At 36.3% G+C, this 13,620-nt stretch overlaps 3 protein-coding genes and 1 non-coding gene across 6 annotated transcripts; 2 read left to right on the plus strand and 2 right to left on the minus strand.

Annotated features, from left to right (window-relative positions):
• Positions 1 to 427: 427 nt before the first annotated feature.
• Positions 428 to 530, plus strand: LOC147857866 (U6 spliceosomal RNA). Its single transcript, XR_015530552.1, has one exon. It is a non-coding gene; the product is annotated as a U6 spliceosomal RNA (small nuclear RNA).
• Positions 531 to 800: 270 nt separating this feature from the next.
• Positions 801 to 3,266, plus strand: LOC147857867 (calmodulin-like). 2 transcript variants are annotated; one of them, XM_087327194.1, is made up of 4 exons: positions 801 to 957; positions 1,880 to 2,037; positions 2,621 to 2,701; positions 2,924 to 3,265. In XM_087327194.1, the coding sequence occupies exons 1-4, from the start codon at positions 882 to 884 to the stop codon at positions 3,056 to 3,058; spliced, it is 450 nt and encodes a 149-aa protein (XP_087183320.1). In that variant the 5' UTR covers positions 801 to 881; the 3' UTR covers positions 3,059 to 3,265. The 2 variants fall into 2 exon arrangements, with proteins under 2 accessions (XP_087183320.1, XP_087183321.1); XM_087327195.1 differs by having other exon boundaries at positions 805 to 908; positions 2,924 to 3,266.
• A 632-nt stretch (positions 3,267 to 3,898) lies between these two features.
• Positions 3,899 to 4,745, minus strand: LOC147857868 (17.9 kDa class I heat shock protein-like). The gene is made up of 2 exons (XM_087326733.1): positions 4,547 to 4,745; positions 3,899 to 4,436 (listed from the first exon to the last, which is right to left on the minus strand). The coding sequence occupies exons 1-2, from the start codon at positions 4,677 to 4,679 to the stop codon at positions 4,150 to 4,152; spliced, it is 420 nt and encodes a 139-aa protein (XP_087182859.1). The 5' UTR covers positions 4,680 to 4,745; the 3' UTR covers positions 3,899 to 4,149.
• Positions 4,746 to 8,925: 4,180 nt separating this feature from the next.
• LOC147857869 (uncharacterized) lies at positions 8,926 to 11,389 on the minus strand. Of its 2 annotated transcripts, none has more exons than XM_087327455.1 (6): positions 11,325 to 11,389; positions 10,999 to 11,181; positions 9,802 to 9,844; positions 9,610 to 9,686; positions 9,323 to 9,381; positions 8,926 to 9,237 (listed from the first exon to the last, which is right to left on the minus strand). In XM_087327455.1, the coding sequence occupies exons 2-6, from the start codon at positions 11,077 to 11,079 to the stop codon at positions 9,228 to 9,230; spliced, it is 270 nt and encodes an 89-aa protein (XP_087183581.1). In that variant the 5' UTR covers positions 11,080 to 11,181; positions 11,325 to 11,389; the 3' UTR covers positions 8,926 to 9,227. The 2 variants fall into 2 exon arrangements, with proteins under 2 accessions (XP_087183581.1, XP_087183580.1); XM_087327454.1 differs by having other exon boundaries at positions 9,323 to 9,388.
• Between the last annotated feature and the right edge of the window lie 2,231 nt (positions 11,390 to 13,620).

The raw sequence follows: 13,620 nt of genomic DNA on the forward strand, positions 1-13,620 counted from the left end.
AATAGGGAAAATTACCAGGATACCTCTGGAAGTTCGTCTATTTACCATAATGCCCCTGGAAGTTCCAAATTTACCAAACTACCCCTATGTCCAAAAAATTACACTTTATAAAGTAATTATATACTCAAATCTACAAGCCCTATTTACCAAAGGTGGAAGAAATGGACCCGAACTTAGCCCTATTTACCAAAGATTTGAGTGTATAATTACTTTATAAAGTGTAATTTTTTGGACATAGGGGTAATTTGATAAATTTGGAACTTTTAGGGGCATTCTGGTAAATAGATGAACTTCCAGGGGTATCCTGGTACTTTTCCCAATAAAATAAAGTAAACATAGAACTTAAGCTAAAAGAGTTCTAGTAGTGTACAATACGTGGTATACTCGATAAAGGAAGTGACTTTAAACTAATCCTAAGAGAGAGAGAGTTCCTTCCGGGACATTTGATAAAATTGGAACGATACAGAGAAGATTAGTGTGACCTCTGCGCAAGGATGATACACAGAAATCGAGAAATGGTCCAAATTATTACTAAAAGAGAGAGAGAAGGTCATGGGTTCAACCCCTACATTCCACAATGGCATATAGTAAAATTAAGAGGATATGTATGGAGTTGGGTTTCGAACCCAAGACATAAAGAGAGAGAGAGAGAGAGAGTGTGTGTGTGTGTGTGTGTGTGTGTGTGTGTGTGATGGCCGGTATATGTCATGTTAAGAGGACAGAAGCAACGAAACGAGAGTGTATCTGTCATGTTAATGAAAGAGAAGACGTTATGAACGAATGCATCTATCTGTGAAGAACAGAAAACAAAGCTCACATTTTCTCAACATATCTTGCTCTGTTTCCGACTTCCTTTCTTCGCTTCTGTGGATTCTTCAGGCATGGCTGAAACCCTCACACCACAGCAGGTTCGTGAGTATAAAGAAGCTTTTGACCTCTTCGACAAACGGAGAGATGGTAGCAGTTTCTCCACCTATTCCAAATGAGTCTTTCACCATTCTTCCCAAATGTTTTTTTTTTCCCCTGTTCTTCTTTTGCGCTGTTTTCACTGCTTTCTTGTTAGCTTTTCATGAGAAATTTTAGATGCACTCCATCCATTCGACTGACGTTTAAGATTATCTGCACCTTTTTTTGTATAAATTGGAACACGTGTATGATATTATTGTCTGATTTTTTTCTAATATTATGAAAAGGTAGATTTAAGCTCTGCATTTCTTTCTGAAGAACAAAGGTGTGAATTTCCAAACTTTATGCAACATTTCTAGGATTTAAGGTGTGAATTCTTCTGATGTTATGCAAAGATTGGAACATGTAAAATATTCCAAATGTTATGCCAAGACTAGAAGACATGTATAAGATAAGGCTCAATGAGTTTTATAATATTATGCAGGGCTTAAAAGAAAATTCTTTTGATGTTTTGTGAAAATTAGATGAAAGATGTAAAATCTTCTAAATGTTATGCAAACTAGAAGACATACATAAGACACTTGAGATTAGTGTTGTGCTTCTATGATATAATGCAAAGATTAGACCAAATATGTGAGATTAGGGGCTTCATTATTTTCTGATGGTTTGCAAAGCCTAGAAGAAATATGTAAATTCTCTCATAGTAATTAAATTTAGAAGACATCTGAATTTCTAATGTTATGCAAAGTTTAGATGCAATCCATGTGAGGTTAGGCTTGTATTGAGTTCTTTCTAATATTATTAGAAATTTTAGAAATGTATGTGAGGTTAAGAGTTCTGTTGTTTTTTCTGATGTTTATGCAAATATTAGAAGAAATATATGTGAGGTTAGGGTTCTATTGAGGTTGTTCTGGTGCTATGCAAAGGCTAGACAAAATGTATGTGAGAATATGGTTAAACAATCTCTTTGTAGGTTTTATTGCAAGCAAAGATCTTGGTACATTGATGCGGTCGCTTGGGCAAAACCCAACTGAAGGAGAGGTTCAAGATATGATCAATGATGCTGATCCAATGGGGAAAGGCACCATTGAGTTTGGTGCATTCTTACCTCTCATGGCCCACAAGCTCAAGGTAAATAAAAAATCTCAGACATAACAGGTACTAAATACCTATTATTCTCAATGTGGGAATGACATCTTGTCTGTACTGTTAACCACCTGGTCATCATGAAACATGTCTTTGTTAATCAGCTAAAATAACAAGAGATTACCACAACATACCCATATCTGGAAGAATTTAACATATATTTTGTTAAACAATATACATACATACATATATTGACCAGTTATGCTCTCTTGCCCAATCTTTGCAAGCAGGAATTTATTTATCCTCGTTTGGGGAATGACAACAATTTCATCCTGAACATTCGCCATCACACTGTTGTGGACATTTCACTACGTTAGCATTATCCAAAAGAAAAAATGCTATTATTTTTCATCCCATGGGTTGAAAAAACTGAAATTGTAAAGCTGTATTTTAAGAAGTATGAGCATCTTACATGTATCATAGATTTTGTCAAAGAGTATGCAAAATGTTGTGAAAACCTGAAAAATGTTATTTATACAATTTCAGGGTTTCTTAGGCTTAGATTTACAGGCTTCAATCAAAATGGCAGATAGTAGCTAATGCACATTACATACGACATGTTTTACAGGATAATGATTCAGAGGAAGAACTAAAGACTGCTTTTCAGGTTTTTGACAAGGAGGGGAATGGTTTCATTTCAGCTGGAGAGGTCATAGGCCTTAAAACTCTCTCTCATACACACACACATGCATGCACAACAAGTGTACATAATGAACAAATGAGAGATTGTGACATGTTTATTAGTTTATGTTTTGAGTAGCACATCCCCGTTATGAACCAAATGAGACTTCATGGCATACATAAATCTTGTTACTTCTTTAAAGACTTGCCAGTGACATTGTGTCTTGGCCTAATCATGTATATGGTGCAGTTTCGACATCTGATCACAAATCTAGGAGAGACATTAACAGATGATGAAGCAGATGAGATGATCCGTGAATCTGGTATCGATCCTGAAGGTCAGATCAAGTATGATGATTTTGTCAAGCTGCTGCTCTCCAAGTAAACATAAAAATACCTTTTTGGGGGGTTTCGGAAACTCTCTCACATCCAGTAAGGGTCTAGATGGCTTGATGATGTATCCATTTTATACAATGCAAGGCCATATTCAGTAGACATGTCTACTTAACATTATTAAGATTTCAGATCAACTTGAAATGATCAGGTCCTGATCAATCAATGTGTTTATATAAACAAGGACGTGATGTGGAGAACTCTTTTAATTAAATAAAATTATAAATAGGACAAGATATGGTGCTCTTGGAATAATTTGTTGACTTGGTTAGAACATTCACAAATTTGGGTTTTCGATTATTCGAGAAAGTTTGTGGAATGCATCAGTAAGCTTTAAAGGTTACTGATGCAGGGCAACATATGAAATGGCAACCTTGCTGCACTTTTGCAACTTTGGGAGTGCCATGTTCTCACCTACACAATTCAATCTTTTCCATGGTGGAAAGAGTTATTACAATGTTCTTGATGTTCCTCATAAACAAATTAAATATATTCTGTCACACAAATCCAATATTGCATGCCAAAGATTTCGGTTTCTTAAAATCGTAGTCCTTGCACACACATCCAATATTGCATGCCAAAGTTTTCCGTTTCTTAAGAATCTTAGCAATATGTATTAGAGATCAGGTTCTTAATCCTCTACTACAAGATGAATTTGCTAATAGATCAAAACTTATAATAAATTGATAAGTTTCTGAAGGGTTCATAAAAAAGAGTAAATGATGACATAAGGGTATCAATAAGAAGGAAAGGAAAAGGTGCTGCAGCAGTGACAAATCCTGATTTACCCTTACTAAAATGAACCTTTAAAATCATTACTTAAGTATGGAGCAATAAATCAAGTAATTTCCATTAAAAGAACCAAGATTGTAGGCCCAACAAGCATTGTCACTAACACTAGTATATGTTCTGATTCCAAAACTATATTCACAAAGAGAACATATTTTACATCAACCAAATGATGATGCATTCCCGTAATGGCTTTTTAGCCCATGCATGTCCTATTAACATGTATTCACAAGATATCCTGCAATCAATAAACACTAACAAACTGGCACACTAAAAACATGGACAGTTAACACCTCAAAGCCTGCTAGTCACAATGGGAACTTTTCGTGAAACTGGTTTGATCGGAGGTTGCTTTTTAGGGATATGGATGGTGAGGAGTCCATCTCCGACCTTTGCTTTTATATCCTCAACTCTGATTTCATCTGGCAACTGGAAGCGACGAAGAAAGCGCCCTTGAGGTCTCTCCACTAAATGCCATTCAAATTCACCTTTCTCATCTTCTTGTGGTTGCTTATATTCCCCACTAATCTCCAATATGCTACCTTCGTGAATTTGAACATCCACATCTTTCTTGCTCAAGCCTAGGGGGGAGAAGGCAGGACATCTCTCTTAACGATTAGAAAATCTATCTTTCTATCTATCTATGACTCGGTGGCTATGCTCCATAGTAGTTTAATATGCAGATACATACCTGGAATGTCTGCTTTGAAGATGTGGGCAGTGGGGGTCTCTATCCAGTCCACCAGCAGCGAAAAAGAGGCCTCTGCAGGGAGTGAGGAGAGGAAGAGCAAGGGGGTGGAGGTTCTACGAGCCAGCAAATCCATTACTCCGCTTTACCTGTCTATCTCTGTTCTCTGCTCTGTGTCATTCAATTCATGTACAGGCTAACAGGCTATTAAAAGATGATCCTCCTCTAGAAGCTTCCTTAGACAATAAGAAGCCATGGGGGTTCTCTAGAATCTCTTTTTCTTCAATTCCAAAACTACCCCTCAATAATATCTACATATTTATTTATTTATTTATTTATTTAACACCTTTCAAAATTCACGGCTTACCCTTCCCTTTCTCACCAAGCCCTTTCGAATATATGTACTCTCTCTGGGCCTCCTCCGTGGGTTTTTTCCTGTTGATCGTATTGTGTATGTTAAAACTACGCGACAATATATACATAACACCCTTTTTGTAGCTATGACACTAGTGAGAATATGACGGGAAACTCTCGAGGCCGTTGTATGGCTAAGTGATATATATTATAAGGTAACTCCTCTCTTAAGGAAAAAGCCCCAACTGAGCCTTGTTGCAACATCAAGAGAGAGAATAGAATGGATATTTTATTGTCCATTACAAATAGATGTATTTCGTAGAGAAACAAGATTCGAACCATGAACCTTTACTTTATGAGGCATTATATTTACCAACAGGATAGCCCACAAGAGAGAGAAAGAGATATAATCTACACACTACTTTTATGGGGAAAAAAGAGTAGCTTGACTGTTAATCTAGACGGTATTGTAGTGACATTTTTATTCTTTGAGACTTTCAGTATGACTTGTAAGTTGTAGGTTATGAGCCCAAGGAATGTTTTACAAGGCAATAGAAAATGTTACGACTACAACAACATCTGTCATCTAGCTTTCAATTATCAAGTTGGGTACTTGGCACCATCACATCAACAATCAACGTTATAACTTTACGAATGAGGCAATGATTAGAGAGCATCAAAGCAAATGGGGATCAACAAAATCGAATCAACCATAGGTTTTATGGCATGTTACCAATATGTCAGTGATATTGTTAACATTTTATTGTTGATGCCTCAAGATGTAAACGTAAGTGAATCGTTGTAACAATTGTAAAGGAGGGGAGGGAATGCTTGGCGTTCAGAAATTTTATTGTGATAATATGGTGGGTATATTGGGGTTTTCTCGCAAAAGTGCAATGGCAATGTGCTTATCCTACTATGGATGATATTGTTATCTTGGTGCACCATTGGTCAAATAAGTACATTTGTTGCAACTTGTGAATTTTGCATGCTAGAATGAAGAATGTTTGTTCAACTCTCAACTAATTCTCAATTGGACCGTGAAGTCGAAACAAGGAGTGCGGACGGTAGGCCATCGGTGGGTGCAATATGTAAGATGTAGAGTTATAGAGAAAAGGTTTAGGGTTTAGGAATTAGGGTTTGAGTCTTGGTTTTGGTTTTGGTTTAGGGTTAGGGTTTAAGAATTAGGGTTTAGTGTTTGTTTCGGGCTTAGGGTTTAGAGGATAAAAGGGTTTAGTGCAAGAGGGGGAAAAGTGAAAAGTAGCACCAAGAATAATTTGAGCACACCCAAATCATTTGACAAACTTGGTGTAAGTGAGGCATAATAAGAGATAGAGGAAGGGGAGGGAGAGAGAGAGAGAGAGAGAGAGAGACGAGGGATTAATCACTAACATTAAAACTAGAAACAAGTTAAAACATAACCATAAGCTAAATAGTCTAGATTAGAGAGAGGGAGAGATTAAGAAGGAGACTAATTTTCATTAAGAAAAAGGAAAAATTACAATACGATGGGTAATGGTCATGAGCATGACGTATTCTCAATTGGACCGTGAAGTCAAAACAAGGAGTGCGGACGGTAGGCAATCGGTGGGTGCAATATGTAAGATGTAGAGTTATAGAGAAAAGGTTTAGGAATTAGGAATTAGGGTTTGAGTTTTGGTTTTGGTTTAGCTTTAGGTTTAGGGTTTAGTGTTTGTTTCGGGCTTAGGGTTTAGAGGATAAAAGGGTTTACGATTAAGTGCAAGAGGGGATAAAGTGAAAAGAAACACCAAGAATAATTTGAGCACACCCAAATCATTTGACAAACTTGGTGTAAGTGAGGCATAATAAGAGATAGAGGAAGGGGAGAGAGAGAGAGAGAGAGAGAGAGAGAGACGAGGGATTAATCACTAAAATTAAAATTAGAAACAAGTTAAAACATAACCATAAGCTAAATAGTCTAGATTAGAGAGAGGGAGAGATTAAGAAGGAGACTAATTTTCATTAAGAAAAAGGAAAAATTACAAAACGATGGGTAATGGTCATGAGCAAATACCCTTCCTCTTCTCTTTAACTAATGCTCGGAACTACATGTTGTAGCCAGCTTATATGCACAATCCTTATCACTCCCCCTCTTCTCCTTGATTTCTACAAAATTGCAAAAATGCCCCTCGTCTGTTTAACTAATTGTCACTCTACCCCTCTCCGTTTTTATGTTTTCACTCAAAATCCCCCATTTCTCTCCTCTTTCTCTTTCTCTTTTAATTTTTGTTACTCTTTCTCTATCTCTACCCTTCCCATTTTCTTTTCCTATATTTCACTCTACCCTCTCTCACCTCTATTCGTATACTCTACCCTTCCCCCTTTCATTTGAAATCACACTCTAACCCTCCTTTCTAACCCTCCTTCCTAATTTTCTCCTAAAATTCATTCTACCCCTCCATCTACTTTTCTCAATTTCATTATTTACCCCTCCCTCTATTATTTTGACATTTTTAATTCCTATCCTACCCTTCCTCTCCTCAAAATATTGGATACCCCTCCCCGTTTACTATTTTTTTCATACCCCTACCTCCTAGTTTCACTCATACCCCTAATTCCTCCTAGTTTCACTTATACCTCTCTCCTACACTTTTATTAAACCTAATCTTTAGATTATATTCACACGTTGCCCCTCTCCTCCCTTTCTATATATTTTAAACATTACCCCTCCCCTTAACCTTTCTTTTTAGTAGCTTTTTATTTAGGGTTTGCCTTATGACTTTGTGAGGAGTGCGGGTCGATATACCCTTTCTCTCTTCTCTAACTCCTACCTCTCTCTCTTTTTCCTTTAGCTTTCTTACTTTTTATCCTCTTCTCTCTCTCTCTCTCTCTCTCTCTCTCTCTCTCTCTCTCTCTCTACGTTTTTCTTATCACAATATACCCTTTCATTTTCATATTCCTTTTTTAGTCTTCTACCCTCACTGATCTCTCGCTTTTTTTTTGCTTACCTTACCCCTCCTCGTCTTTTTTTCTAAATCCTTAGCCTCCTCTTTGTAAGAAGTCCCTTCGTTTTCTTTTTACTCTTTCTCCACCTTTCTATTTTTATATTTCTACCCTCACCCATGTTCTACTTTTTCTTACCCTACCCCTCCCATCCTCTTCCTAAATCTATAGCCTTCCCCTTTATTTTTCCCACACACACATGTCTCTCTCCCTTACCTCTCTCCTCTTTCCTTTCTCTCTCTTACTTTTTGTAGTTTACACACACATCTCTCTCCTCTCTCTCCCCTTTGCTCTCTTAATTTTTTTCACGTTTTCCCACTCTCTCTCCTCCTATATCTACTCACTCCCCTGTCTACTCATTCCCTCTCTCTCTCTCTCTCTCTCCTTCCCTTCTCATCATCTCATGACCATTACCCATCGTTTTGTAATTTTTCCTTTTTCTTAATGAAAATTAGTCTCCTTCTTAATCTCTCCCTCTCTCTAATCTAGACTATTTAGCTTATGGTTATGTTTTAACTTGTTTCTAATTTTAATGTTAGTGATTAATTCCTCCTCTCTCTCTCTCTCTCTCTCTCTCTCTCTCTCTCTCTCTCTCTCCCTCCCCTTCCTCTATCTCTTATTATGCCTCACTTACACCAAGTTTGTCAAATGATTTGGGTGTGCTCAAATTATTCTTGGTGTTTCTTTTCACTTTATCCCCTCTTGCACTTAATCGTAAACCCTTTTATTCTCTAAACCCTAAGCCCGAAACAAACACTAAACCCTAATTCTTAAACCCTAAACCAAAACCAAAACTCAAACCCTAATTCCTAAACCCTAAACCTTTTCTCTATAACTCTACATCTTACATATTGCACCCACCGATTGCCTACCGTCCACACTCCTTGTTTCGACTTCACGGTCCAATTGAGAATGTGAGAAAAACATAGAAGAAAGGAATTGTTACAATGGCTACTACAAAACCAGTTTTGTTTTGATTATTTTTCATTCATGTATACTTATTTCAAGAAGTTGTAGCTTCTTTAGTTGAAACATTATAAATCAACCATTAATGTTCCAAAATGTTTTCAATTCAAAGCTTTTCAGTTGAAATGCATTTAATATCAAAACCAATTGTGTTGCTAGATTTCTAGTATATTGTTAGTTACAACTACATGGTTTTGGTAAGTAATTGTTGATTGTATCAAGCTTTAAATTGTAGAGATTGCGCCGACAAATTGGAATTGTGTAAAACTTTGCATAATTTTCTCTTGATATTGTTATCTAATAGAGGAACGTATGTAAACTTTCTGTAATATGATGATGGCAAAATCTCCTCTTGGCACAATGATTACTTCGTAGTCTTTTGCACGCACTCGTAGAAGTGTCATTTCTTGCTGGAAAATAAATCAAGCATCATTTGCCACAAAAACATTAGGGTGGCTTGACAAAAATAAGATGCAAATATTCCAATATACTCACTGTCGGATCAATGGACTGCAATGCGTAATTTGCCTTTGATGCAAGTGGACCCAAAAACACTGCATGCTAAGGAGCAAAGAAGAACAATATAAATAATCACTATGATTTTATTTGGTACAGTAGTAACTTAAGGGTGCCAACCAAATAAAAATTCCTGTGTTGTTAGTAAGGGAAGATTAACTCAGTAGAGTATTATATGACCATGTTGCCATATCCTTTGTGAAAAAAGTAGCTAATGCTTCACAATTACATGCATATTTACTGATGATTTTTGTGAGGATATATACCTTCAACGTTGTTGCCTCGTCCATGGTACTTTTAATGGGTATTCCCATACAAGAGACAATCAATGTTCCAAGGACACCTATAATTGCCAACATTTCTATTAGAATACCAATCCCAATCAATCAATGGCATTCCCATCAAGATTCCTCTATGTCTGTTTTCATTCAGGCATCCCCTCTTATTGAATATATTACCTTTGTGAGAAGAAATACGCTTGAATGTTTCCTCCACTTCATGCTGCAACATTAACAAAAAACAATTATGGCATATGTGTTTAAAGAAGAAATTACAATTTTGACTTGAATCCTGAAAGTAAATAACTATCACATAACTTTTGACCTGTCAATATCTTGCAAGCCTTTATTAAATTTCTATGAAGGGAATCTAAAGTTTGAGCCCATGTCATGGTAAAGTAAAAACATGAAAACTAAAACTTCTAAACATGATGCAACCCTAAACTTCACTAACAAACTTGATCTTATCAATTATTGTCCTTAAACTACTTACTTATGAGATTCTAATATTTCCACATATTTCACTAACATTTCAAAATGCTTGAAATATATTTCATATGTGACCACTGTACTAGGAGACATATAGGATCAAGAATCTTTGGTCAAAACAGGTTGCATTTTGGTCACAAATATGCACCAAAGACAAAAAAAGAAATGGCACATTTCAATTACAGCATTTACATTTGTTCATCATTTCCTTCACCATTCATTGTATGTGTGCTTGATCAACCTCAATCCATATCAATTTGCTTGTATGCTAGAATTCAGGTGCCAACGTAATCTTGTTGTTTGTATGATAAATTGAGCCTGAGTCTGATTTTGTAATCTGTCCCTAGGATGGTCATTTCTTCAAGGTGATAATGCTTGATATGCACATGCTTTAGTATGCATTTGTTGGTGCTTAAATATGAAAATATGTGAGCATGTATGTGTGTTTGTGTGAGTGTATCCTCGTTCTTGCTCAGAAGATCCATGTTTTTCATGTCTCCATGAAATGCATCAGTGGCCATTTTCGTACCCTAATTTTATGAACATTTCTAAATTGCATTGTATAATAGATATATACATTCTCCTCAAAAGATCCCTGAGAAAATAAGCCCTTGAAGAACCAAAAAATGCATGATAGACTGCCAAGCCTTGATCAGTAGTATACATTGAACATAATGGTTAAGTTTGCATTAAGGTAATAAAAATCCAAACGAAACTATTTCAGACTTCTACTAAAAATCCTATTAATTTCATCGTATTTCCTCAAAAAATAAAATTATACTAAAATTCCCATTAAAATTTGTGGTATTTTCTCAGAGCTTCGTTATTATCATGCATGGACAAGAAAGTTGTTGATTATTAAAGGAAAAAACATTGAGAGGTATTAACCTTCCTCCGGTACAATTTTGCTGATGCCAATAGTTGATCAGCTTCTCTTTGAAGAGCTTCTTCATCGCCCGAAACGTCCATGGAGGTTTCGAAAATGGTGTTTTATTTCCAGTGTCCTCTTTAATAATAGATAAAAAGTGAGTATTTTGCCGATAAAAACGCCATGCTTTTCCTACTGTGGGCCTGGAGCAATTCACAACAGTCCGATTTTAACATACAAAAGTTCTCCCTCTGTGGAAGGAAGGATTTCGAAAAACCCGTAAATCAGTGAAAGAATCCTTCGAATGAACGATCTGAGAAATGAAAAGAAAGAGATGAAAGCAAACCCGACTCTTCTTCTTTCTCGTTTTCGCCTCTGCGTTCTCTCTCGCTCGCTCTCGCTACGTCTGTTATGCTTCTTCTTGAACTACATATATCTTTATACGTATTTACCAACGAAACCCTTAAGTTTCCATAATTCCCCAAAATGCCCCTAGCCTCTTTGCAGCTTGAACTACCCCCAAGCATTCCTTATATCCCTACACACCCAAAGGCCAAACCTCCTCCCCTCCATGGAAAACCAACATTTCCTCCGACGAATAATAGTTGCTCCCGTAGATGACTGACCCAACTACGTAGAGATATCGCTCCCGCCATTGTCGCTCGTAGATAGGTGAAAGTGACTTTGTATGGTGCTTGACATGAGGGATGCCACACAATCACTTAGATGCCAAGTTTTGAAGATGAATTGCATTGTCCCTTCTTATTCGGTTTGAAGAATGCTTCGAGGAAGTCAACCATGAATCCCCCCATTCGATTGGATATGTTGCCGACATGCAAAGCTCCCTTTATGATAGCAAATCGGAGCCCCACACCAACAACCCCACCCAAATAAGAGGCATTGCTTCGCTTCCATATTGGTAATGAAAGTTATTGATAAGCTAAGTGCTACAAGAACCCAATACAAAGAGATGGATTTGTCGTTGACAACTTTGTACACACATGAGATAATCCAACATCAATACTTTCCCACCTATACAACAAGGTTGCGTGTAAGGGTTTCCAAAGAGTCTACCAAACCAACACTATTGTGCATTTTCTGAAAAACATTGTTTATATATCAAGCAACTACAAAACCAATCATGATAAGGCATCATTTGCCCAATGTATATGGATTTGTTTTAGAGCATAAGTTGAATTGTTGTGTTCAACATCATGGAATAAAGCATTAGGGAAATGAAGTTTTAAGAAAGGATATTCCACTTTGGAGCAAATACTCACTCGTGGATCCATAAAGTGAGGAGAGCCAAGCATGTGGAAACAATGCATTTTTTTGTTTGTAGACTTCCATATGACTTTTGACATAGTTTCAAGAGCTTGACTAGTGAAGAGGATATTGAACAATTGTGTTCCAAAGGAGACACGATGATGGATTCATGCATCATATGTAATCTATGATGGTCAAAGAGTGAGGCCCAGGGGAGATGCCCTTTTTATTGAAATGTGAATTCACTAGAAAGTTATTCACTCTCATCCACAATTTTTGTGGTTTACTACTAATAGTCATTGACATATTAAGTGGGGCATGAGTTAACTCTCGATATTTACGGTACATATTTGTACCCTGATGACATCATATTAATTTCAAATTCATACGAGAGACTACATAGTGTGAGCTACTCTTGAAGTATTGAAGACAAGCATGAGTATGAATAAAGTTGTCGAATTTCAAATTTATAAGTGTTATCAATTCTAGTTTTTACCACTTCCATTGAGAAAATGACTAGAGGTTGCTTCTGAATATTCATAAAAGACAAAGAATTCATGATCTTGGAAACTATTGTCCAAAGTTTGGTTTATCATCTAATAGCCCATGGGAGCTATGTTCATGTATGTTTTCAGTTGGTTTTGTACAAGGAATGAGACAACAATACTTGCACATATATATAGCAACAGTGGAAGTAATTCATTTATTGATATAGCAATAATGGAGTTAGTTCAGGTTGAACTCATGTAGGGACCATGGATCATGCAAATAATAATTAAATATGGCAACAATATTTTAGGGCTAATGGGTGACACGGGGTTGAAAAGACATAATGAGTATGCATCAACCTGAAAGTATAAAGTTAACATTAATATCTTATAGTTATTGCAAACTTGGGTGTTTCTTTGAGATACTTTTCTGTAACCATTGAGAATTTCTATGCTTCTTTTGATGCCCAAATATTGGAGCATTGATGTGTTAACTCCTCTTGCGCCAGGGCTCATGGAATCCAAGGGTATATTGTATTTTTACCTTTCGAGAACATCATTCCGAAATATTTACCTTTACATAAACTGATAGAAACTTTTGTGCATAAAACTAGACATTGATAGCTTTTGTGTACATACAAACTAATATATGTTTTAAAATATATTTACAAGGACTAACAAGTATTTCGAGTTCGAGTGGAAAAATATCCATAGACCTAAGTGATTTCACTTCCATTCACTGTACCGTTGAGTAAAATGTAGGTAAAGCTCTTCGTGTTTACAAAGAAAACAAAGTTTGACCCAAAGTGTGTAGCTTTCTTTGCTAAACTAAATAATTGTTTTGTTTTCTCACTAACTTCCTATTTTTTATATTTTCATATAATTATA

The sequence above is a fragment of the Azolla caroliniana genome, unplaced genomic scaffold (assembly GCF_043228905.1).
Source record: "Azolla caroliniana isolate FFs.n. ecotype wild unplaced genomic scaffold, voAzoCaro1.0.p SCAF_11, whole genome shotgun sequence".
Lineage (NCBI taxonomy): Eukaryota > Viridiplantae > Streptophyta > Polypodiopsida > Salviniales > Salviniaceae > Azolla > Azolla caroliniana.